General features: G+C 37.2%; 1 protein-coding gene across 1 annotated transcript; it reads right to left on the bottom strand.

Moving 5' to 3' along the window:
- Nucleotides 1-17,859: 17,859 nt before the first annotated feature.
- LOC114296029 (egg cell-secreted protein 1.2-like) lies at nucleotides 17,860-18,306 on the bottom strand. Its single transcript, XM_028240313.2, has one exon. The coding sequence runs from the start codon at nucleotides 18,304-18,306 to the stop codon at nucleotides 17,860-17,862; it is 447 nt and encodes a 148-aa protein (XP_028096114.2).
- Nucleotides 18,307-26,478: the final 8,172 nt, after the last annotated feature.

The following is a 26,478-nucleotide window of genomic DNA, read 5'->3' as shown; positions in this document are numbered from 1 at the left end:
CCCGTGCTAAATTAGATTATGTATTTATTAGTAATTATTTAGTAATATATATTGCATATACCCATAATTATATAACTATAAACATTTATGTGGTATTTAATTAAACATTCAGAGTGTCACATTTCTCCCCTCCTAAATAGGAGTTTGTCCCCAAACTCGACGTACCTCAATTTTCGAAGAGGTGTGGGTATTTAGCTCGCATTTGACTCTCCATTTCCCACGTAGCTTCCTCGATGTGATGATTTCGCCATAAGACCTTTACCAGTGGTATGGTCTTGTTTCGGAGAACTTGATTACGACGATCTAGAATCTGCACTGGCTGTTCTTCGTAAGAGAGATCTTCTCGAACTTCCAAGTTCTCATAGTCGATGACATGTTTTGGATCTCGGAGGTACCGTCGGAGCATTGATATGTGAAACACGTTGTGGATATTAGATAGCTCAGGAGGTAGTGCAAGGCGATAGGCCACAGGACCAATTCTTTCCAGTATCTCGAATGGCCCGATGTAACGCGGGTTTAGCTTCCCGCGCTTTCCGAATCGGATCACTCCTCTTGTTGGGGAGATTTTAAGAAACACATGATCTTCTACTTGAAATTCCAAGTCTCGTCTCCGAATATCCACGTAACTTTTCTGGCGACTCTGAGCAGTGCGAATCCGCTGTTGGATGAGTTGGATTTTCTCACTGGTGACTTGCACAATTTCGGGGCCTAATAATTTCCTGTCTTCGACTTCCGTCCAGCACAGGGGTGATCGACATCTCCTTCCATACAGAGCTTCGTATGATGCCATTCCAATGCTTGCCTGATAGCTGTTGTTATAGGTGAACTCTACTAAAAGTAGGTGCTCATCCCAGTTACCTTTGAGGTCCAACACGCATATACGTAACATGTCTTCCAACGTCTGGATCATTCTTTCGGATTGCCCATCGGTTTGTGGATGATAGGCCGTGCTGAACTTCAATGTAGTTCCCAAAGCTTCTTGCAATTTATTCCAGAAGTGAGACACGAAACGAGGGTCTCTGTCAGACACGATTGAAACTGGAATACCATGCAACCGGATAATCTCTTTGATATATAAAGTGGCAAACTTATTCAGAGGGTACATGATTTTGATTGGTAGAAAGCGTGCCGACTTTGTCAATCGATCTACTATAATCCATATTGCATCATTCCTTGAAAAAGACTGTGGTAGCCCGACCACGAAGTCCATAGTAATGTGTTCCCATTTCCATTCAGGAATAGGGAGTGGTTGCAGCAGCCCCATCGGTCTCTGATGTTCTGCTTTAACCTGCTGACAATGCAGACATTTAGAAACATGGTTTGCTATATCTCTTTTCATTCCGGTCCACCAGTAATGTTTCTTCAGATCATGATACATTTTTGTGTTGCCAAGGTGAACTGCAAATCTTGAGTTATGAGCTTCCTCCAGTATCTTCTTCTTGAGTTCTGGGATGTCGGGTATGCAAATTCGATTTCGAAATTTCAGTATCCCATTGCTTATCATAAAATCAGGATCAGGCGTGTTCCCTTGTTCCTCGTACCTTTTCTTCAAGAGTTTATCTTCCCATTGGCGTGCTTTGATTTCTCCAATCAATGTAGGCTCCACGATTACATTGGCGAGCAACCCATTGACCTTGTGGGAAACGAGAGTGCATGCCAAACTTCTCGTCGACTTTCGGCTTAGTGCGTCTGCCACCACATTAGCTTTGCCCGGATGGTGATGGATCTCTATCTCGTAGTCTTTCATAAATTCTAACCACCGACGTTGCCTCATATTCAGTTCCTTCTGTATGAATAGATATTTTAAACTCTTGTAGTCAGTATAAATCTCGCAGGTTGCACCATAGAGATAATGACGCCAGATTTTGAGAGCAAAGATCACCGTAGCCAATTCCAAATCGTGAGTCGGGTAGTTCTTCTCGTGAGTCTTCAATTATCGTGACGCATAAGCAATGACCTTTCCGTTTTGCATGAGAACACAACCCAACCCATTGTATGAGGCATCACTATAAATTACGAACCCATCTGCTCCGGTAGGGAGTGCTAGCATAGGGGCTGACACAAGTCGACCTTTTAATTCTTGAAAGCAACGCTCCTGTTTATCAGTCCATTCAAAGGGTATGTTCTTCTGAGTTAGCTAGATCAAGGGCGATGCTATTTTTGAGAAATCTTGTACGAAGCGTTGATAATAACCGGCTAGACCCAAGAAACTTCGGATTTCTGACACATTAGTAGGTCGCGGCCAGTCCACGATTGCCGTAACTTTTTGGGGGTCAACCTAGATGCCATCTTTACTAATGACGTGACCGAGAAAGTGTACACTAGTGATCCAGAATTCGCATTTCTTTAACTTGGCATAAAGTTTATGATCACGTAGTGTTTGTAGGACCATTCGCAAGTGCTGCTCATGGGCTTCTGGTGACTTGGAGTATATGAGGATGTCGTCAATGAAGACGATGACGAACTCATCAAGGTAGGGTTTAAACACTCTGTTCACGAGGTCCATGAAGGCTACTGGGGCATTTGTGATGCCAAAAGGCATAACGAGAAATTCGTAGTGCCCGTAACGGGTTCGAAAGGCCGTCTTTTCAATGCTTTCCGTTTTAACCTTTAGCTGATGATAGCCAGAACGTAAGTCAATTTTGGAAAATACTTGTGCACCCTGAAATTGATCGAACAAGTCATCGATTCGCGGCAGAGGATATCGATTCTTGATGGTGACCTTGTTCAGCTCTCGGTAATCGATGCATAATCTCATCGCGCCATCCTTTTTCTTCACGAACAATACCGGAGCTCCCCAGGGTGAGGTACTAGGCCGAATGAAACCTTTGTCCAAGAGTTCCTGGAGTTGAGTCTTCAGCTCTTTCAATTCTGTCATCGACATGCGGTAAGGAGCTTTTGATATAGGCTGCGTACCAGGTTGGGTTTCAATGGTAAATTCGATCTCTCGATCAACGGGAATACTGGGTAGATCTTCAAGGAAGACATCCGGGAATTCTCGAACTACAAGAATTGTATTAACGGTAGGAGCCTCTTTTTGTATATCAATCACATAACAAATATAACTACCACAACCCTTTCTTAGAAGTCGTTGGGCCGCCATGGAGGATATGATACAGGTAGGGTTAGAAACTTCAGCCCCATCAAAGACAATTTCGGGTTGGTTTGGTAATTTGAGGGAGACCTTTTTGGCTTTACAATCGATAGAGACGTGGTTGGCAGCCAGCCAATCTATACCTAAGATTACATCAAAGTTTTCAATATGGAGGGGAATCAAGTCTACATATAAGGTTTTTCCTTTTAGGAATACAACACAAGATCTGTACACATCAGTACTACAGGCAGACTTACCAGAAGGAAAAGACACAGACAATGTATATCCTAATGGTTTGGGTGGTGATGTCAACTTGGTAACAAAGTGTGGTGCAACAAAAGAATGAGTTGACCCAGAGTCAATAAGGACAAGAGCTGAAAGACCACAGATAGAAAGTGTACCTGACACAACATTTTCGGTAATTTCTGGTTTTCCAGGTACCAAGGCGAAAGCCCAACCTTGGCGGTTTTGGCCCTTCTTTTCTCCTCCAGGTCCTGCGGGTCTCCTGACTGGGCCAGAGGGGCTAGCTGTAGGATTAACCATCTTTGGACAATCCCTTAGCAAGTGGCCAAACTGTCCGCATCTAAAACACGCTCCCGTGTCTCGATGGCATTGTCCCCAATGAATCCTCCCACAAGTGGGGCAAGTTGGAATAGTGCCACATCAGGGGTTGGTAGGACCGTAGTGGCCTGAGTTGGTTGTGCCCATGTTCACCTTTTTTTGAGATGCAACACCAGGTCTTCTGTTATCTCTTTCCCAGAATCGCTTCTTGTAGCTTGGTTTTCCGGAACGCGAGGCTTTAATTCCCTTTTCTGCTATGTATGCCTGTCTATCACTTCTGCATAGGTTGGGAATTTCAAGACTTCAAGCCTGTCTTTAATTCCAGCATCCAATCCTGCTTCGAATTTTCTTGCTTTTCGAGTTTCGGTAGGGATGGCGTATGTTGCAAACCGAGCGAGTTGCGTGAACTTGTTCTCATATTCGGCCACTGTCATGGTTCCTTGCTTAAGATGTATGAATTCAGATGCCTTCTGTTCCCGTAATGAATCCGGAAAGTATTTTTTGTAGAATACTTCCAAGAATCTTGCCCGAGTCGTAATCTCCTCTTTGGCCAGAGCGAGAAGCCACCATTCCTGTGCATTGTCTTTGAAAGTGAAAGTGGCGAAAGTTACCTTTTGCCTCTCGGTGCAAGGCAGGGCACGAAAAATCTTTTCCATGTCTTTAACCCAAGCGTCTACTATCATTGGGTCTGGGCCGCCGGTAAACGTGGTAGGTTTCAGATCCTGGAATTGTTTTATGGTAACCAACCCTTCTTGCTGTCTCGGCGTCCCATTATTGATGTTAGCTTACAAGGTTTGTAGAAAACTAGTAACCGCTCTTTCCATTACTCTTTCCATTGATTCCGTACCACTAACTGATGACTCACTCCCATTACCATTAGCCATTCTACAAGTAATAAACGAGGTATTATATTTTCAATGCAATATATATATAGCACAACATGTAGTATACTTTATATTTATATAAACTGTCAACATTACACATTTTTATTCATTTATTTTACAATTCATATTACATTAGTCAAAATATGTTGGTGTCCCATCCCTGTGGTAAACAAAAACAGAAGTCAACAAAAAGGGGATTAGAACATATCAAGATTAGCATACAAAAGATTTTCTACTAGCCAGATCTAGAGTAGTGGGTCAGATGGGCCAAAAAACCAGGGGAAATAATGCTGCATAAAAAGCTCGAACTCCCACCCCAACTGGATTACACCAAAACACACCTATGCTACCTGGACCGCAAAAATGGGGATAGACCGTATATGACCCACAAATGTTCGGTCGACAATCCAAACAAGTGTCTCAACATATAACAAATCATTTTCGAAGTCAACACTTTGCATATTAATGATCTCTAATGGATTTGGGACTGTGGTGAAAATGTAATCCTCGGGGTACACGTTTCCCCTTCTAGCTGCAAACTCTAGGGGTAGAGGACCTATAATATAATGTGGGCGGTCATGACCCGGGGTGAAGCCAAGGACGCGAAATGGTCCGAGAAAACGTCTGCGTGTATGGGCAAGGCTGTGCCTCCATAACAAGTGTGGGTCGTTAGTAGGGTCAACCTGGATATAAATTGGCCGACCTATCAACCGGCGAAGACCTGGGTGCAATTCCCTGACTATCTCCTCATAATCTCCCCAACCTTCAGGTGAGGCGGGGGCAGGGGCAGGGTGTTCAGCTAAGATTTCATCTAAGTTGATGGCCTGGAGGTCATTCCAAAAAGCATCGTCAAGGTAAATTTCTGACATCCTACAACACTAGAATAAACGTGAGATTTTACACAGTTACATGTAAATATTTATTATTATTATTATTTTATTTCGATTTTACCATATATATATATATATATATATTGGTTTTTAGCTATATGGTTTTAGTTATAGATTTATTTATAACTCTTTTCTTTTTTTTTTTGAACCGTTGCTCTGATACTACCTTTGTCAAGATCCAACCCCAGAGGCTTAGAGTTGGAATCGTGACTTACTAACTTATTCTTATTCAAAACAAATTAAACTGCACAAGCGAAAAAAAATATATATATATATATACTTAGACAGAAGTTTTATTCCATACTGCTATTTTAAAAAAAAAGAAATATATTTCTAGGGCTTTCATTATTTTATTATTCAGTGACCAGCCCCGAATAGAGACAAAGGAAGCAAAAATATAAAAAAAGAAGGATAAAATAATAGTTTAACAACAATCCATAAGCAGATTCCATTTCGTGGTGTTAGGGATTTTCCTTACATCTCATCACCTGAAAGGGTAACAGCTATAAGCACACAGCAGAGTGAGAAATACTATGCCAAATATATAGAGAATACAAAATATCCATGGATAATTAATTAGGCTAAAACATTTGCAAAATTTAAATTAAAATGACAATTTATTTAAAGTGGTAGAATACAGAAATCATGTAAATAAATAATCATAACCACGATATAAAACAGAACAGAATAGAGGTCACAGAAGTGACAGTCAGAACAGAGGTCAATGGATCCATGACAAACAGAGGACCACAAAGTGGTCAAACAGAGGCCAGTGGTTATTTAAGTCCCTCAAGGCGTGGGACTCCCATGGTGGTACTTACAAAACATAATTGTTCATAAGGTTATAGTCAAATATATACTAAAATTTAAACTAACATATCCATGGGTTTCCTTTTACGTAAATAGAGTTTAGAAAGTAACCCACGTAACTGAAATATTTATAAACATAACTTTATTTATATAACTTAATAAATGTAACTTGAAATAAATAAGCTATGATAACTCAAAACATTTGTAAAACATATAATGGTAAATCAAGGTATAACATATCTCACCTTAATTATAACCCTTAGCCTTACTCTTTTTTTTAAAAAAACTCTCCTAGCATGGGTTTCTTACTCTCAACTGACGAGTCTCTCTCTCTCTCGGTTTTTTTTTTCTTTCTTTACTTCCTTTTCTTCACATACAACACTACCACCCCTATTTATACACAATATAAGTGATGACTCAACACCCTAAGCTCCAGGTACTCACTCCCTCTATCCGAGTCTAGTGTCCAGGTGGCTTCTCCGTTTCTCCTTCGGCAGATTTGTAATCTCACTCATTAATGGTCCTTGATCTGTTTGGATAATATGGCAAGATTGTATTTGATAGCCACTGATTTGTTTTTATCTACACAACTAATATATCTTAACTAAAATTAGTATTTAATAATAAAATTGATATTTAATTTATCTTAATAAATTTCTGTGTCATATATTTAATAACCATAATGATAAATTAATTTACTTAGCACATATAACTTATTCATTTTATTATTACCATCATTATTCTTTTCATTCCATATATTATTGTTATTATTATTTATTTATTTATTTACTATCCTTAACTTTAATTTGACCCAACTAGTATTAGAATTTCATATTTCTGGTCTTTTGGCCCTAAATAAAAATCCCTAATTAATCCCATATAACCCCGTGCTAAATTAGATTATGTATTTATTAGTAATTATTTAATAATATATATTGCATATACCCATAATTATATAACTATAAACATTTATGTGGTATTTAATTAAACATTCAGGGTGTCACACGTGCATTGTAAATTGTCTTCATTTTTGGAAGCATTTGCATCATCACGTTGTTTCAATGTAACCAATATCTCACCAGCCGTACCATACTATTCGACACGTCTACCAACAAAGAGGTTTCCTCATGTGACAACCTTCTAGCATAAGAATGACCCTCAAGATATTCTATAGTAGGATGATTATGCACACCACAAACAACCATCAAGATCCAGTCATCATTTGCGGCTAATTTTTTGCCCTTCAATAAAAAAGGACATTCACATTGTTAGTACCAATCAGTCTTGCTTTTTTTGTCTTAGGCCTGCTGTTTTTTCGAGTGTCCCTATAAGATCCACTCATCTCACAAGCTAGGCTAAGTCTTGGCTTCCTATCACGAATACCACCCCCATCTGATTTCTGCACGACAATAAACAACATCATTCTCCACTAAATCACTACTCCCACCACTTCTTGAAATCTAGTGGTAACAAGAGAAAGAGAGAAGTTAGGGAAATATGATAAAAATCAGTGATAAATTTATCACTGATATCTTATCACTAATAACAGACATTTATCAATTTTGTTTAACTCACTTAATCAATTATTCCCTTTCACCCTTATACTCATATTCACATACATATACTTTGCTTATTCATTCACAGAAACACATCAATATACCTAAGCATAAAAATAAAAAATAAAAACTGATAAATGTATCACAGTAAATTTATTCACTAATATCCATATTTTACAAACAACAATTCTACTTTAACTAGATCTTTGTAAACAAATTGATAAAGTTCCATCAGTATGTATACATACGCACACACACTTGATCTCATTTGTAAGAGTTTCGGTAACCATGTCATAGCTAGATCAACATCCAAAAAGGGCTAGATTTGAAGTCACCAGTGAAGATTTGAGTTGAAAATGGCTAAATCTAAAAGCCACCAGCGATAACAACAATAGAAAAAGACAACAATGAGAAGTGTGCGACGTTGATGGTGATAGAGAAGAGTGGTGATGTGTAGATCGGCGACGGTGGAGTATAGGTCAGTAACAATAGAGGTAGTTGTTAAACAATGATGGCAACTGAATGATGACAACAACGATGGTGAGTGGATGACAAAGTGACGGTGAAGGTGGACGGTGGTAGTGTGGTGATAATGGAGGAAAACAATGGTAATGTGAAGCTCTCTAAAAAAATGATAGAGAGAAAAGAAGAAAAATATGAAAAATTATTTGAAGAAATTGTGGAAAAAGGGAGAAGATAATAGAAAAAGAAAATTTTAGTAAGGAAATATATTAAATGAGGGCAATATAAATATTGTAGGATTCATTGGTGAATTCAAAAAGTAACTGTTTAAGTTCATTTAATGGGATTAATTGATAATTAACCCTAAAAATAAAGGGGAAATTACCCGTATATCCCGTTTGAAAGATCTCTACTCAGTTTAGTCCCATAACCTTCTGTGTAGACCTAAAAGTCCTCAGGCATGCCTTCATTCTTCTCTTTTTCTTTCTGATATACACGTATCGGCGACCACCATTGATTGGGGTTCACTGGCAACCACTGACTCCTTGTTTCGCCCTCACTAACAATGAAGGAGATAAGTTCCCGATGATATTTTTGACATAGATATACTTAGATGTCATGACTCGAAGCCGTCCTTAAAAGTTTGCATCATAACCAGCCAGTAATCATGAGATTACCTATGGCCTCAGATAGAAATCTAATCATATTTAATCATATGGGGCCAAAAGTAGAAACAGAAATATAAATTTTGTCCAATGAGTTGTGCATAAATGACATAAACAGAAACTTCTCATAAATTAATAACTCACACTCATACATACATCAAAAGATTCATATGTCCAAGATCATTCATATTTCATTGGCATACAAAAACCAAAGCTTATTTACAGACACAGTCAAGCATGACCAACAAAAGAAAATAGAAAATCAATTGGCAAAAGCCTCGTGCGTAAGGCATCATTAACTGACTCCACAAAACTTGGTATTTCTCCACAGGTTCCCTAGAGCTAAGGCTGGACATCTCGCTGCTCACCTACATACATATATTAATAGAGTGAGCTAATTAATATCAAAGTAAAGAGGTTATATGAATGAATTTTCATACTTAAATACAATCATTCTCATAATAATTTCGTATCATAACGGAACGACCTTGGGTCCAATACATGACAACATGACCTCGGGTCCAATATAAATAGAGATTCAGAACAGAAACAGATCTTACTCATCAGAACGACCTCGGGTTCAATTAGTTACAACTGTATAATGACCATTGGGTCAACAGATAAACAGATATTCACACTTATCAAATAATCAAAATGACCTTGGGTCCATCTTGTCAAAAATACGGAACGACTTCGAGTCCAATTCAAATATAAATAATGACTTTAGGTCCATCATACATATTCATGCCACATCAATTACATTTACAAATCTCATGTTGATTAGACAGATAGAACTCATTCACACTTGGAAAATCATAAATTCGGAAAACATACCACTTTAGGACGTTCAGAAAATATAGCAAGTAAGAAAATATCTTTATTAAGATATTACTCACAGTGATTCGGTTGTTATCTCATTCTTGCGGATGATCATACACAATCATAACACACACATGTTGACTCACATTACTTAACTGAATTGTTCTTTAACTCATTCAATTCTCTTAGGCTTCATTCTAATTCTTAAATTCATTTAGAATGTTCAACTCATGCATAAGAATGCTCAGAAAGGAATGAGAATGCACATCTGATCAGAACATGTCTTTAAAATTTGCTGAAATAGAGCACTTCGCTCAAGCGCAACATTGGCTGCTCAAGTAGACCACTTGGTCTGCAAAAGTACTAGATGGTTCGAATCTAGGCTCGATGTTTGCTAGAGCCAAGGTGCAAAGTAAAAGGAGGTCATTCGAGAGGTGACTTGGTCGCTCGAGCCGACTGCAATTATTTGCAAAAATACTAGATCCATAAAATGTGCACTCGAGCAATGGATTGTTCACTCGAGCGGTAAGGCAAAATTCTGAAAATTCCATAACAGAGTTGAGCTTCAAAGCTTGTAGTTTCAAAACAAATTCTTGCATGGCTTATAAACAACTTCTCAAACACTTAAAACTTTTCCAAAAATATGATTTCAAGACCCATTCTCAAGCCTCATGGCCAAACTTCATGAATTCAACTCAGATGATCATGCATGTATGATTAAACTTCAAATTCCTGTCCAAAGTTTACAAAATCATGCAATTCACTTTCAAAACCTTGTAAATCATGGAATTAAGCTCCAAAACTTCATAATTCATGAATGCATGTAAAAGATAGCTTCAAAACTCAACATGGATGACATAAATCTTGTTCAAACTTGTAAAACTCTATCAAATTATGCATGCATGTATGAATTGACTTTGATTCTAACTCAATTCTTACATTTAAACACATAATCTCTTTGAATTCACATATTTGATGGCTTAAACTCTTGAATTATGATTCAAACTCTTACCTAAGGCCTTCAAATACACCAACTCTAGCAAAACTTGAGTAGTCTTCCTTAATTCTTCAATCCTTAGGTAAAATTCTTCAAATTCAAGCTGTTTCTCGCTGTACAATTGATTTCTCCCTCTCTCTAAGGCTCTTCCCTCAGATTTTTTAGTTCAATTATGATTAAGGAAGTCCAAACTCCAAATTATACCACATATATACATGTGGATTAGTTTATGAGGTTAATTAAGGTTTAAGTTAAACTAATCACACTTAATTCTAATTGATTAATTCTAATTAATTTAGACTAAATCAAATTTTAATCAAACTTTCTAATAGACTCTAAAATTTATGTTGATCACAATAAATTAACTAAGCCGTTAAGGTCTTTAATTTTCAGATCCAAGCAGAAGTAGTAACAGATTTTCCTACCATCAACATATATGTAGTCAAAAGCACATTAATGACATGATTATCACACAAATTCACACTTAGCACATACACACATGCACAATTAAAGAATTAAAAGTATAATACAGAACGGGGTTGTCACATTAAATCTAGCCAAGCTCACATGACAACTCATCGAAATGTTCAAATTTTGAGTAGATCTACATTAGATCAGGCTAGGTTTAAACCAAAAATGATTGTCGGAGTACAATACTCTCTCTATTTATGTCTCTCTCCTTCGATCTTTCGGTTTTTCTTCTTCTTCTTCTTCTTCTTCTTCTTCTTTTTCTTCTTTATTTTTTTATTTTTATTTTTATTTTTTTAACTACACACTTCTCTTTTCCTATTTTAATGGAGAAAATTTGCAAGTTTCTAAACAAATATTTTTTGAGTTTTAGTTACAGGCGGTGAAAATTACAAAATTTTGCAATTTTGAAGATATGTTTCTACTTTTCTCCATGACTCTAGTTTCTTTTTTTTCTCAATTTATTAAAACAACGAAAAAAAATAGCAAATATTGACAAACTGAAAAGTTACAAACCCTTAGAAACTACTGATCTAATATCTCCACCATTGTCGCGACATGAAATTGTGTTTTAATAAACTACAAACGAGAAACTGATAATTTTAATAGTTTTGAAACTACAAACTGATAATATTTTCAGTTTTGGAATAGCACAAATTTGTGCAGTTTGATGAGCAATAAATTCAAATTCTAAATTTTTACAATTTTGTGAACTAAAAATTATGTGTGATGTATGATAAAGATTTTTTTTTCATGTGGCATTGGAGAGGATGTGATTAAATTTTGTTATGTTTTCACTCTAATTTCTCCCTTTCTTCTTCTTTCTTTTTTTTCCGGTGATATTCTAGACATTCCGGTGAATCTCTAGCAATGTTCTTGATGTCCATCGACATTCTGGACATTTTAGTGACTTTCTGGTAACATTTAGAATAGTCCAGCGGATTTCTGACGATACTTTGTTGATTTTTCAGCGATATTCTTGACGTACAACGACGTTTTGTACATTTTGGCGACTTCCGGTGACTATTAAATGAAAGTTTGGTGGTGGTCCGACGGTGATGGAATGTGATAGCGTCTTTAAATTGGAAAAAAAAAAAAAAAATTGGTGATAATTAAAAATATATAAAACTAATTGATATAAATGTTTTATTTTAAAACTAGATGAGCTTTGAACTGTACGAATAGGACCTCCAGATGAGTGACCCAAAAAAAATCACCTGTTATACAAGCCCAAAAAGTTTCATCAGTTGGTTTGACCCAAACTTTGGCAATGGCTCTCTACGAAATCATCCATCAGAGTCTCAGATAAGGCCCAAGCCCAATTTATACCCTCTCTCCCGCCCAATTTACAACTCAAAAACTGATCGCACGGCCACAAAAGCACATAAATCTGCGAAAGTAGAATGTGCAGACACCTACTACTAGCATCAAGATCAAGAACTCAAAAAGGCGCCAAAAACTCTCTCTCTCTATCTCACAATGGAGAACCAATCCCAACAATCTCCGACCAAATTCACTGGCCAAATTCTCATAGTCATCGCGCTGTCGTTCTTCTTCTTCTTCGTTTCCGCCTCGGCCACCGTTGACATCGGCGAGATAATCACAGAAGGGGAACTGGAGAACGTGACAAGAGCCATGAGAATGAACGGCTACACTCTCTTCGGCAACGCCATTGCTACGTCGGACCTCCGGTACCAAATCCTGGCCGGCAAATCCTTCACCTTCTTCGTCCCTCCCGACTCCAACCTCTTCTCCCTCGACATCTCCTCCGACGCCTCCCACTACGTCCAGTCCCTTCGCTATCATGTCTCCCCTCTCCGCCTCTCCATTTCCGACCTCCGCAATCTCTCCTCTTTCGCTGCCCCCTACCTCCACACTCTCCTCCCTCACCACAGCCTCTTGATCCGTACCCACAACAAGCTTCCTACAAACAACGCCCCCCTCGTCACCACCGTTGATGGAGTTCGAATCTCCTATCCTGATCTCTGCCACGGTTCCAGAACATTCGCTGTTCACGGACTCGACGGCATTCTCTCTGCCGTACCCGTGTCCGTCTCCGTATCTTCTGATCGAATTCAGCGGAAACGCCATCAGAATCAAATTCACCGGAAACGCGACCATTTGAGCTTTTCTCGGTTTTGAGACTTGCTGATGATGATGATGATGATGATGAGGAGGAGGAGGAGGAGGAGGAGGAGCAGGTTAACGATTTGCAACAGTCCAGATGGTTTTCGTTTCGGTTCGGTTGAATTTGCTTGTTTCACCGGCGAAGACCTATATGATCTGTAATTCCAATTAATGCTCTTGTTGAGGAGATTAAACGGTTTTTCTTGTTAATTAGGGATATAGTACATGCTGTTGTATGTCGTAAGTAGCAAACAGTTTTAACCATTTGCAGTGTAAAAAACCCTAGACGATCTGATCATAACTGTTGTATATGATGTCACATATATCCAATGCTACACATCGCAAATTTCAAATTTACACGAGTTGAGTGTGGAGAGAGTGCCAAGAATCTGTCCCCAGTTCTCTTTGTTCAGTTTTCAGCCACACACAACGGATGAAAATCTCCACACACACATACACCAAAATTTCAATACATGATCATATGATTAACTAACTGTCTGTTTGGATGTGATGATTTGGTGAGAAATAAAAAGAAAAGTTAAGAGAAATGCAACTGTTTTTGCAATCATTTTTTTTTTCTTCTCTCATTTGTTATATCAAACGGACTCTATGTTGTGTTTGGTTGGAATTTGGGAAGAGATTTAGAAAATAAAAGGGAAAAGTTATCTGAAATGTATGTATATTTTATTCATATTTTACTTACATTTTTTCTTTGTCTTTCCAAATTATTTTTCAAATTTTCTAACCAAACACAGCATAAAAATGTGTTTTGATTTGACAGAAAATCTCATGCCATTGCCAATTAGGAGACTTAGCAGACATCACTGGTGCATGATAATAGTAGTTTTGATCTTTTTAACCAAAAAATTGTGCCGTTTTGGGAACTAAAATAAAAAGCCACGTTTTTTATCTTTGGCCAAAAACGCAAGTGACAAAAACGTAACAAAATTGGTTTGGGAAGTTATAAAAACACAAGTGTGAAATTACAAATTGGGACTTATGACAAAAAAATAAAAAAAATAAATTTCTTATGTTGGGTAGGGGTATTTTGGTTATTTTAATTTGATTTGACACCATAAACAAATATTAAACTAAAAAGTCAAAAACCAGCTTTTTACCAACTTCTCAAATCACTTTCCAAAAAACTAAAAAACTTCGTAAAAAGCCTGATAAAAAGTCAAAAGTCAATTTTTTACCAACTTCTCAAAACACTTTGTAAGTGTGATGAAACAGAGACTCATTTGATAACATGTTACTCTTTTAGCCTTTCTGACATTGACAAGGCAACAAAGCAGACGCGTACATACCAAAATCCACCAAGGATCCTCTAGAGTATTTTTTTCCTAAAGTTTTCTAAAGTAGTTTATTGTGTGGTTGAGATTTAATGCTGAAAAATTGATGTGACTTGTCATTAAATCTCAACCACACAATGCACCACTCTAGGAAACTTTAAGAAAAAAAAACTCTAGAGGATCCTTGCTCACCAAAATCTATTGCAGAACTTGGTAAACGACTTTTTTGCCAATGACTTCATTCAAACGTTGGACAGTAGAATTCTGAGAGTAAGAAAGACACTGTCAAATTTTATTGGGATTTTGGTCACTGAGATTGGTACTTAAATTGTAGTATGGGGGTGTTGGAGATGGAGTTGTGTGAGGTGTTGACTGATGCTGGGATCGACTTTGGTGTTTGGAGGAGGTGGGCTGGATGAGACACAGTAGCCACGGAGGATATCACCTTCTTGGGAGGTGAAGCCAAGGGAGCCAAGCATGGCCTCCAGCACTAGTGTTCGATGGTTTGGATTCCACTTGCAACAAGTGTGAACCAGATATGTCTCACCCTTTAGGTAGAAAAGAAATGAGCTGCCTCACCAGCGCAGGAGTCCCTCAAAAGGACTGGAGCCGAGCCCTCTTGGTTGTTGTGGTTGGGGTTGTTGTCTAGTTTTAGCCCAGCCATCAGGAGCGGGGGTTAATTTGGAGTCCAGTGGTAGTGGTAGTGCCATGACTGCGGACGCAATGAACCATGCTAGCAGAATTGTCGGGAGGAGTTTGAAAGGGTAAGCCATTTCACACACAGATTATAAAGACGTGGGCAGTGAAGGATGTCCGAGGAGGAGGTGTTTGATATATGGGAAAAGTCAGGATCATGAAAATTTTGTCATGAAAATAATCATGAAAAATTTATGATCCTTAGATTACCTTGATTAGTGTGTGGTGCTTTATTCTAAGTGTAATCCAAGGATCACAAAGCTTTCATGATTATTTTCATGACAAAATTTTCATAATACCTAGCATTGCTGCTGATATATATATATGGGGGGATGGCACGTTTATGCGAGGGGAGATGAAGAGATCACACAATGGAATAGAAAAATGACATAAATCCCAAGAAAATTATCAAAATTTTTACCAAACGGTCACATGAGTATGGGACCTATTGGGTTCTCTAGCATTGTTCTCTAGCATTGCTCAATGGAATATAATCCTGCTTATGAAGTAGGAAAACCCAAGGGATTAGGAGGCTAGAGAGTTTTAAGAGAAATGTTAGAGGTCATGAAAATTTTGTTATGAAAAGGGTCATGAAAAATTTGTGACCCTTAGATTACCTTGATTAATGTGTGGTGCTTTATTGTAAGTGTAATCCAAAAGTCACAAATCTTTCATGATCATTTTCATGAAAGACTTTTCATGATACCTAGCATTGCTGGAGTTTTAATTGCCTAGTTGTTAGATGAAGAGTTTGTGAAACTGCTTCATACTATACTTTTCTTTATACTACACTTTTAGCGTAGCATTGTGTTATTATGGCCCTGTTGTGTTACCTGTTATGCCTGATGAACAAAGAAGGCTCTGTTATACCAACATTGCTGTTTAGTAGTTTGACCAGATATTCTCAAGCTTCAACACCACCACCATATCTTCTTCTTCTTTTCTTTTTAATTCAAAAAGTGTAGATGTGGATTGATAAAACTAGAAAGATAGTCATTACCCTAAAATATTTAGAAATATTTTGCAATAGAAAATACTCTTTTATCTAAAACATTTTTATGAAACTTAATAAATAAATAAATAAATGTTTAGTTGATATTCAAAACATATTTTTCCAGAATCAATTCTGGTGATTGTAGGAAATAGCCCACAACTTTGTAAAGCATGGCGAGCATCTCCAACGGTAGTAGGCATTTTACCTATCTAAATATTATTATAAAGTATATATTTTATTTTTATGTTTTTACTCCAAGCATACTCTTTATTTTAGCTACTAATCCAAATACTATTAATTTTATAGAATGCCACGTCAACAACAAAGATGGAGGGAAATGATCCTAATGATTGAATACATTTTGCCTAGCGTTGAAGGCTAGCTACATGTAGCTAGTGAATATGAGTTGAGCCAAAATGCCTAATCATATGCCTAGTGCGTTGGAATTGAAAAAAGTGAATCACACTAGGCATTTTAATTAACAAGTATGATATGCCTAGTGCATTGGAGATGCTCTTAACTAAGTAGCTCGTAAATACCCATAGCAAACCCAATAGTCAATGATGCCTCTCTACTTCTTCACTCTCAAGCTTTTTCAGATTTTTTTTTTTTTTTTTTAAATTTAGAGGCTTTTTCCTAGGAGTCAAAAAAAATTGTATTGGAATTAATTTTTGACAAAAAATAAATAAAAATTATTTTAAAAGTGTTATTATTCTTCAACACTGCTAAATCAATTCATTCATATTATTATAGCATAAATGGCATTGTGTATCCCACAATCCCTCGCTCAGGATGAGACTCTTGTGACTCAAACCCATAGCAACACAACATGGCTCTAATATCACTTGTGCTCCCGACATATGATATAGACCCAACAGAACAATATGCATTAACTTGTGACATGGAGCACCATTTCGTAAGTGTACACCATTCAAAAGTAAAAACAACATTTGTAATTTGCAGACTCGGGATGCAATGATGAAAATGAAATCAACCATGTTAAGAACGCGAAGGACTAAACATAAAATGGACACAAATGTCTCACAAATAGTTGGTTCTCTTGTACACTTATAGAGCCGGCCCTACAGTGTAGGCCCTGTTTTAGGCCCTGTTCTAAAATAATGCAATAGTTGCATGTCTTGATTAGTCTTTGGTTTAAAAAAAAAAAAAAGAAGATATCATAAGAACTAACAAACCTTGAAATCATATAAGTTTTTCTTATTAATTGATATGTTATGCAATTAATTTGTAAAATTTGTTAATTTATATAACATTTCATTTTATTTTAAAGTGACAAAATCAAAACTTCAACTATAAGAATATCATCACCATTGAACACAAGATCCGCAAACCATTCATATATATATATATATATATATATTCACCCATAACAAGGTGCAAGAGAACAGCAAATACCCAGATGATGGAAAACTCCACCAACCAAAATAAAACTAAAGCAGAGACAGATGAAAATTAAGTAGTCTACTCATAGCAATCACCCAACTATGGTAAAACAGTCCAACATTACTGTTATTTTTTGAAAACTATATCAACATGAAGTCATGAGTGGAAGCCGGAGGTTGGACCGAGGGATTAGCAGCCGGGGCTGAGGAAGAGGTGGAGGAGGATGAAGAAGACGAGGATGCGTCACAGTAACCTTGTAGAATGTTGGTTTCGTCGGGTGTGAAACCAAGTGCAGTCAACATGGAAGCCCAGCAATGGTGAGTGATCATACTAATGGCTTTGCAACATGGTGGACCGATATCTGTGGTGCCGTTTACAAAATAAACTACAATCTCATTCGAGCATGATTTAATCTCTGTCAGCGCATTCCAGCAATCAACCACACCTCCATCGGTTTCCAGTCTCGCTGTGAGGTTGAACCCTGGTTTCATAAGAGGATGCAGCTCCCTACCTGCACTTGCATTTTCCATCAAACACGTCATTGAAAAAACCAAGAAAACTATCATGCATTTCACAGCCACGCCCATCTTATGCTTGCTTGCTTTCTTGCTAAAGAGAGGAAGAGATATGTAAAGAGAGACGCAGATGATCAAGAAAAGTACAAGGAAAGGAATGAATTTATAGGTAGGGATGGTCTCAAAGAGAGAGAGGAGAGGAGAGGAGAGGATTGTAATTATTAGTTTCAATAATGTGGATTTATTAATATTGCAGAATCCAAAAGGCAGATGAGAAAGAAGATGAAGGGGTATTGGAAACTGTCATTGATCTGAAATATTGCACATGCACAGACATGGCTGCACATGTTAAAAAAAAAATATTTGGGGAACAATTAAGGTCAAGTAACAATGAACAACCATTCACCAGTAGTGGAGGATAAATCAATGTGAAGTGTTTTTTGGGCGTTTAGACGTAAAGAGCACAAAAGGTCATCCCATTTGCACAGCACACCTTTTTTTTTTTAATACACATTTGAATATCAGTTTCTAAATAAAAAATTAATATTTCAACAATAATTAATTTTTATTTAACAGTTGATATCCAAACAATCGATTTTGTTCAATTCAAATAATATAAATAGTGTGTACTAAAATAATGTGTGGTGTGCAAATACAATTTCACTTCACTAAAAGGTTTGGCTATTTTCCCACTTTGACAAATGAAGTTTTTTTTTTTTTTATTTTATTATTATTATTATTATTATTATTATTATTATTATTAACTTTGATCCTTCATATTTTAAGTTGTTTTTTTCAATTTTCCTAAAGCAAATATATGTTTAAAATTAGGGGGGGAAAATTCAGTAAAAAATGTCATGTCATAAAAATATATATAGAATTTAGATTTGTATTAGAGATGTGAGTTATGTTAATAAAAAAAATTAACATAATTATGTTTAAAAAAAATTAAATAAATAATTTTGAATACTCCTACAGTATTAACTTCTTTTTTTTTTATATAGATGATATAATTTTGAATTTTTTTGTTTCAACATTAATTTATGATTTTATTAATTAATATTAAAAAAATTATGATAAAACTATACGAATTTGATGAGCAGCATATGTATGCAACCATAACATATGCTTTCCCCATGAAATAGGGTGCCTCTGTTTACGCACCACCTTTTATCTCAAAGCACACTATTAATTAGTTTATTTTTTATTATAATATTAACTAGGGGTGAGCAGCAGATATACCGATCCATCAAAACCGACCGAACCTAACCAATCCGCCGTATTTTGGACGGATGCGTGATGACGAGCGAACGGTTGCAGATTGATTTTTTCCAATCCGCCAATTTGGCTGACGGATGGCAGATTTGAGGTTCCTTTTACCACAACCAAATCGCCAAACCACAAGCACCCTTAGTAATTTATAAGATTTTGTGTTTTCAATTTATTTAAATATTTAGTTTATGTTTTCAATTGAAAAAGAGTTCAAATGTTCTGTTGAAAAAAAGTTTTCAACTTGAATATATTTTTTGGTTTTTAAATCTAACTCTAAAAGTAATAAATAGAAAATATGATATATGCTAGTTGGTTTTTATTTTCAAAAACATATATAAATGTAACAATACAAAGACATACAATCTCTACTATTACTTTGTTCATGGTTTTAGTGATTTGAATTGTTTTTATATTTTAAGAATCACATATTGTAATACTTTATGTGGATGAGACATGCTGCGATTATAATATGTGGATGAGACATGTAGTGATTGTGATATTCTAAAATTTCAAACTTCTTTCTTTGGATGAGGCATACAGTAATTGTAATACTTTTTTAAGTCATTGACTGTAATACTTTATTTTTTTCTTTTTTTTTTTGAGGAAGTGCACAAGTTGAACTATGTTGAAAATTTATAAAATTTCAAACCGCCAAACCGATTCACATCCATCCGCCAAACCGCCAATCCGCTCAATCCACATCCGCCGGATTGGTGGACGGATGCGGATTAATTTTCTCCAATCCGCCAATCTGGCGGACGGATGACGGATTGGAGGTTCTGTGGCCGCAACTGACCCGCGCCCACCCCTAATATTAACCTAATATAAAATGACCACAAAGGACAAATGTTATAATACACTCTTTACGTAATACACACCAATTACTCATTACACACCACACCCAATTTTGATTTTTTTATTTTTCACTCAATACACACTATCAATTTTCAAATATTCTCAAAATATCCTCATCTTCTCTAACCATAACCATAACCTTAACCCTAACTCTACCCCCAACTGTCGAGCTACTTTCAAATTTTCAAAGTGACATTACCCATTGGCAACTGTTGGTCCTTGTTAATTGAGGGTGCTAGGAGGGTTAAGCCTAGTTGCAAACCTTACCATTGATTTGATAGAGAATACGATCATAAAGAAAGATGATAAAGAAAAAAGGATTTGATTTATGAAAATCAAATGAAAGTATAATGGGTATTGATATTGATTTAAGACATGATATGATTGCCTTGGTCTCAAGGAGGGTATAGCTTTAAATAGAGTTAAGTGGGATGAGTTATTTACTCAAGCAATCAAGTGACTGGGATTAAGTAATTGAAGGATAAAGATGTAATAAAAAATTTTAAGGAAATGGAAGATTGAAGATTTTGGGTGGGGTGTGTGAGTGAGTTAGAGTAAAGATGGAAAATTGTATACGGAGTGTGTAAGTAAGAGTAAAGATGAAAAATTGTAGTATAGATTGAATAAATTTCTTATTTATTAAATTATTAAAGGTGTGCCTTGAGTAATGGTGTGCCTTGAGATTAAATGTGCTGTATAGGAGAGCGAGCTTCTATCTACAGACACCAAATACCCTCTTTGCACATCCTTCTCACTACACACACCAAAAAAAAAATCATTCCTAATTCTTTTACTCACTGTACACACATTTGATTCCATATGTAGCCTCACACACACACACACACACACACACACACCCCCTCAAACCCAACTCTCCCGATAGTGCACACCCATTGAAGCTGCATCTCTCACATTGCTTTCCCAAAGGTGCAAATACACCCATTGAAGTTGCACTGCATCTCTCACATTGCTCTCCCAACGATGCAAATAGCTCCCTGCTTCACATAGTTGGGGTAACTTTTTTCACCAATCTTTAATTTTTTTCATTTGCCAAATAGCTCCCAACGGCTAGCATACCCCATGTTCTGTTGTAGAGTTTTTTCATTTGTAATGTAGAGTTTTTCATTTGTAATCGTCGTTCGGAACTAGTTTTCTGAAAGATAACAATTGGTTCGAACATAGAAATCCGAAAATAATCAATAATTTCATCAGTAGATTTCCGAAAATGTTTCATTGTTTCGATAGTCAACTTCTGAAAATTTTGAATTTGGACAACACTCAACTTCCGAAATTATGTTTGTGTTTCGGATTTCAACTTCCGAACAGAATATGTATTTTCGGTTGTGAACTTCCGAATAGGTTTTTTTTTTCCCCCCCTTCTGTTGTATATTGTTGTTTGAAGGGAGCTTATATTTCCACATCCCCATTCCCTTTTTTACACACATTTAATAAAAATTATTTTTATTATAATTTTATTTTCAAGTGAAATTACTATTATAGACATTAAATAAACGCATTCGGAAGTTGAATGTCAAAAAAATAAAAAAAATTCTGAACTCTACTTCCGAACAAGTTGTTTATTTTCGAAATGCTACTTTCGAACCAATTGTTTATTTTCGGAATTCTACTTCCGAACCAATTATTTATTGAAAAAGATGTGTAAAGAGGGAAATGGGTGTGTGCAAATAGAAACTCCCGTGTTTCAACTGTATAGTCATTAAACATATTATTTTTTGCAGATAATATGGATTCTGAATGTCAACAATGTGTCCCACCTACTGCTTCAAATAGACGACGTTGTGAATTGGATGTAGACCATGAACGGGGACGAGGGCGTGGGAAAGGACGAAGTCAAGGTCGTGGTCGAGGTCATGATCCAGTTTCGGTAAAATATGATATCCCCAGTGCCAGTCAAAGTGGGAGCTGAAGCCAAAGACGAGTTCAAGGTTATGATATGCCTGGCATTGTTGTGGAGGATGCCTCTTTACCTGATTCTCCTCTTGTCCAGGAAGAGGACCTTACTCATGCTTTTCCAGGTGGACCAACTGATCCATCAATACTGCGGAGTTTCAATAGTCATGTCGCTGCAGCTGTTTGGCACGGGGAGGTAAACATTCCTGAGTAGAAGTGAAATTCATTTGTATATGAATTTTTTTTTCCTGTGTGTGTTGTATAGTAGTTTCTAATGAGATATTATTTGTGTTATAGGAACGAGGGCCCCTAAAGTGTTATAATTACTCTTCGAAGATCCTTGCATGGCCATGGTGGTCAATAGACAACAACGCCAGATTCAAAGCCATTATTGAGCAGTCTGGGCTGTCACAGTTAGCTCGTTGCACTTATCGGTTTGTCAACAAGCTTCTAATCTCCAGTTTTGTTGAGAAATGGTAACCTGAGACGAACACATTTCACATGACAGTTGGTGAGATGACCTTGACCCTGGATGATGTTGGCACTATTCTTGGCCTTCCCATTGTAGGCAAATCAGTCAGCCTACCAGATGTGACAGATCATCATGGAGTTACACTACTGGTTTATGGCTTGGGGATTACTGAACATGCAGCACATGAAGAGGTTTCTACTGCTGGTGGCAATTTAGTTAGGCTTGAGTGGTTGCGAAGTCAGTTTGCTGGTGTCACAGATTCAGATCCTGAGGAGGCTATACAGTGCGTTGCTAGAGCTTATTTGTTGTTTTTGTTGGGATGTACACTCTTTAGTAACAAGAGTGGCGGTAGGATTCCTGTTGTTTACCTTGGCTTATTGATGGATTTGGGATCCATTCATACTTACGCCTGGGGTGCTACTGCATTAGCATTTTTATACAAATAGTTGGGGTATGCTAGCCTGTCCGGGGTTAAGCAGATGGGTGGTTATATGACTCTTTTGGAGGTGTGGATTTATGAGCACTTCCGAGCATTCCGACCTCACCAGAACATGGGCTACAATGAAGACATGCCACACGTGTACCATTGGACATCTAGGAGAGAGGCAGGTTCCTCCATTGATCGTTTGAAATCTTTTCGAGCCAAGCTTGACAGTTTGGTAGCTACTAAGGTAAGTTTACTCATCCTGAGATAATTTTAACACTTTCCATTTATCTTACCCTTTATATACTTTAATTCAAAAACACTTTATGTTTACAAGTTATTTGGGATCCATACCACAGCTGCAGAGACCGGCATCCACATGTAACCCGGTTACGTTCTACCATGAATGCTTTAAAGTGCTTAGACGTTGTCGAACCCTATCATCCAGATAGAGTTCTAAGGCAGTTTGGCAGGGTTCAAACCATCCCAGATGCACTGCTAGCTCCCAGTCGTGGTGCTTGAGGCAACATATCTGCACGATATACAGTCATGTATAGATACTTGGATAGGATCTAGGAGGCTTGGGATAACCACGTGTTATCTGAGCAACAGAGGAGCACACCAGTTCGTCAGCCTTGGGAATGTGTACCGGGTTACATGAATTGGTATAAGAATATCACGCACCTATATGTTGAGCACACTGATGAACCGCGTGTCCATGACCATCAGGATTTCAGCCAACATGTCGATGTAATATATTATCCTCTTTTATGCATTTGTAAATTACTTTTTATTTTCTGATATGTTCCCTAAAATGTGATATTCTTTTTAATGCAGCGTATTGCACATGCACTGCAGATTTCACATCCTATTATTGACGCTGGTTATGAGGAGGGGATTCGACATCCTTACCGACTTTACCAGGCTATTGAGAGTATGACGCATGTCCTTCAAGGTCAGCACATTGACGAAGCTGGACCTAGTTATACTGGAGGTCGCTTTCCATCTTCGACATTGACATACAATCGTAGGCCTAGGCGTAGGCATATAGCTGATTCGTGGCATGTTATTTGTTAGTTGATGAATTTTTTTTGGTGTTTTTTGTAAGATGATATTGTTGTAATGGTAATAGTGGATAATATTTTCTTATTAGAATGGAATGGCAACAATGGTATTGTAATGACATTTAATTATTAGAATGGAATGGTAACAATGGTCGTTGATTTTGTAAATGATATTTTCTTATTACAATGGAATGGTAACAATGGTCAATAACATTCAATCTAGATTGCAAAACAGAACACATCAACATCAAAAACACATCCATTAATTTCTTCCATAATTCTAACATTGTCAAATGCATACATGTGTCATGCGACATCAACAACATCAAATGTCTCTCGAGTAGCTACATTATCATGAATAATGTCCTTGAAATGTTGAATGTGACGCACATATGCATCATCTCAGTCGACAGCGCAAGGGTGACGGTATTTTCGCCAATTAGTGGCTATAGGAGGAACTGGTTGGCCTAGCTGCAACAAAACCTGCACCAAATAGAAGCTAATTTTGTTAGTGGTCATACCTCATAACTTCTTGTACATGCACAAACCCAATTGATAAGTTTCTGTTATACCTGGACGAAATGATTTCCGTTGACAAACCCAATGGCAATCTCACGTCTATCAATTTGAGGCACTAACACTGTTCTAAGAGGTAAAAAGGTGAGTATAGCGATCCCGGTTATCCCTTTACTGCTCTGTTGTATTCCGGACTCGGTTTCGTAAAGTTGATAGTTGTATCTATCTTGTTGTCGTCCTTTAATTCCATTTATTTGAGTTTTAGGATGTATTGGGCAGAATTGTTACAGGTTGGTTGGGCTTTGGTTTCAATTCTTTGTTGCCCAGTTTTTAAGAGGTCCGCTCGAGCGGGTCTTCTTGCGCTCGAGCGGAGATTGCACACCTTCAGTATTTCGTGTCCCTGCAAAACTTCTGCAGGTGTGATTTTTACGCTCGAGCGGGTTTCTTTATGCTTGAGCGGCAGCGCTCGAGCGGGTTTGTTGGCGCTCGAGCAGGTAGCACTTTCTAGGTATAAGTTCTGGGAGGGGGAAATCTATGCTCGAGCAGACTGGTTTTCGCGCTCGAGCGGAAGTGCTTTATTCTTGTGTCTTGGTGCTCGAGCGGGCCTTCTTGAGCTCGAGCGTGTCCAGATTTTTGTTCTTGGCGCTCGAGCGTTGTGTTTTCCGCTCAAGCGGGAATGTCGTATATCAGTTGGCAGCTGGACATTTAAAAATCACTTTTTCTCATTCTTTCTCTCTCTTACTTTTCCGAAGAAGCCATTTGAGAGCTCCTCTCTCTAAAACCATAACTTCTCTATAAGTATTGATCTAGCTAGGGTGTTTTCCTCACCTTTGGTCTTCATAAAAGTTGGGTTGATCGTCGAGGGCTTTACCTTGATCTAAAAATTTTGAGTTTTGGAGCACGTTGAGTTTCGTCATCTTTTTTCCTTGAGCTCCAAATTTGAGGTAGGGATTCCTACTCACTCTTATGGGTTTTAACATAGACTTTGAGCTTATTGTTTAAATGGTTGATTTTGGGACTTAGGGTTTCAAAATGTGTTAAAGAGAGTTTGTGATTTTGGGCTCATAATATGTATTTGGGGTTTCAAAATGATGATATAGTTGTTGGTTAGTGATATTTGAACCTTTGAGTTGATATTGAGAGTTGGGGGTAAAAGTCTTAATTTGTTGTTTAAAATTAATTGGTATAATTAATTTGGGAAAATTGTAGCTACACGGATTTGAGTTGAAAATAATGAAATTGGTTCATTATATGGTAGAATAGTGGAGTTAGATTTATTAATCGCTCACTTTTGAAAACATTGATATTTTATCTGTTGGAGCTTTTATTATCTGTTTAGAAATAATTGTTTGGGCTACCGGTGGAGAGTAGTTTTGATTGTTGTAGACAATGCATGATGATTAGGCAAACTAAAACTAATCAATTGGTTATGTCATAGAGTATGACGGTTGATAAAATACATTAACGTTATGTATTGTTTGATTGTGTATATGACCTTTGTGTATATACGTTGTGTGTGTGGGAGGAGATAGGGGATGTACTCCACGGTTTAGGGAAAGATAGGGGATGGACCTCTAAACCGGATGTTGTTTGGGAGGAGATAGGAGATGGACTCCACTGATACAGCTCATATGCTTGTCAGATAATGTGTTGATATAGTTCATATGCTTATCTTTGGAAGTGTTGATACAACTCATATGCTTATCTTTGGAAGTGTTGATATAGCTAAT

The sequence above is a fragment of the Camellia sinensis genome, chromosome 1 (genome assembly GCF_055761805.1).
Source record: "Camellia sinensis isolate YWXY chromosome 1, ASM5576180v1, whole genome shotgun sequence".
In the NCBI taxonomy this organism is placed as follows: domain Eukaryota; kingdom Viridiplantae; phylum Streptophyta; class Magnoliopsida; order Ericales; family Theaceae; genus Camellia; species Camellia sinensis.
Note: the sequence above shows the minus strand (reverse complement) of the source record. Positions and strands in the feature narration are given on the sequence as shown.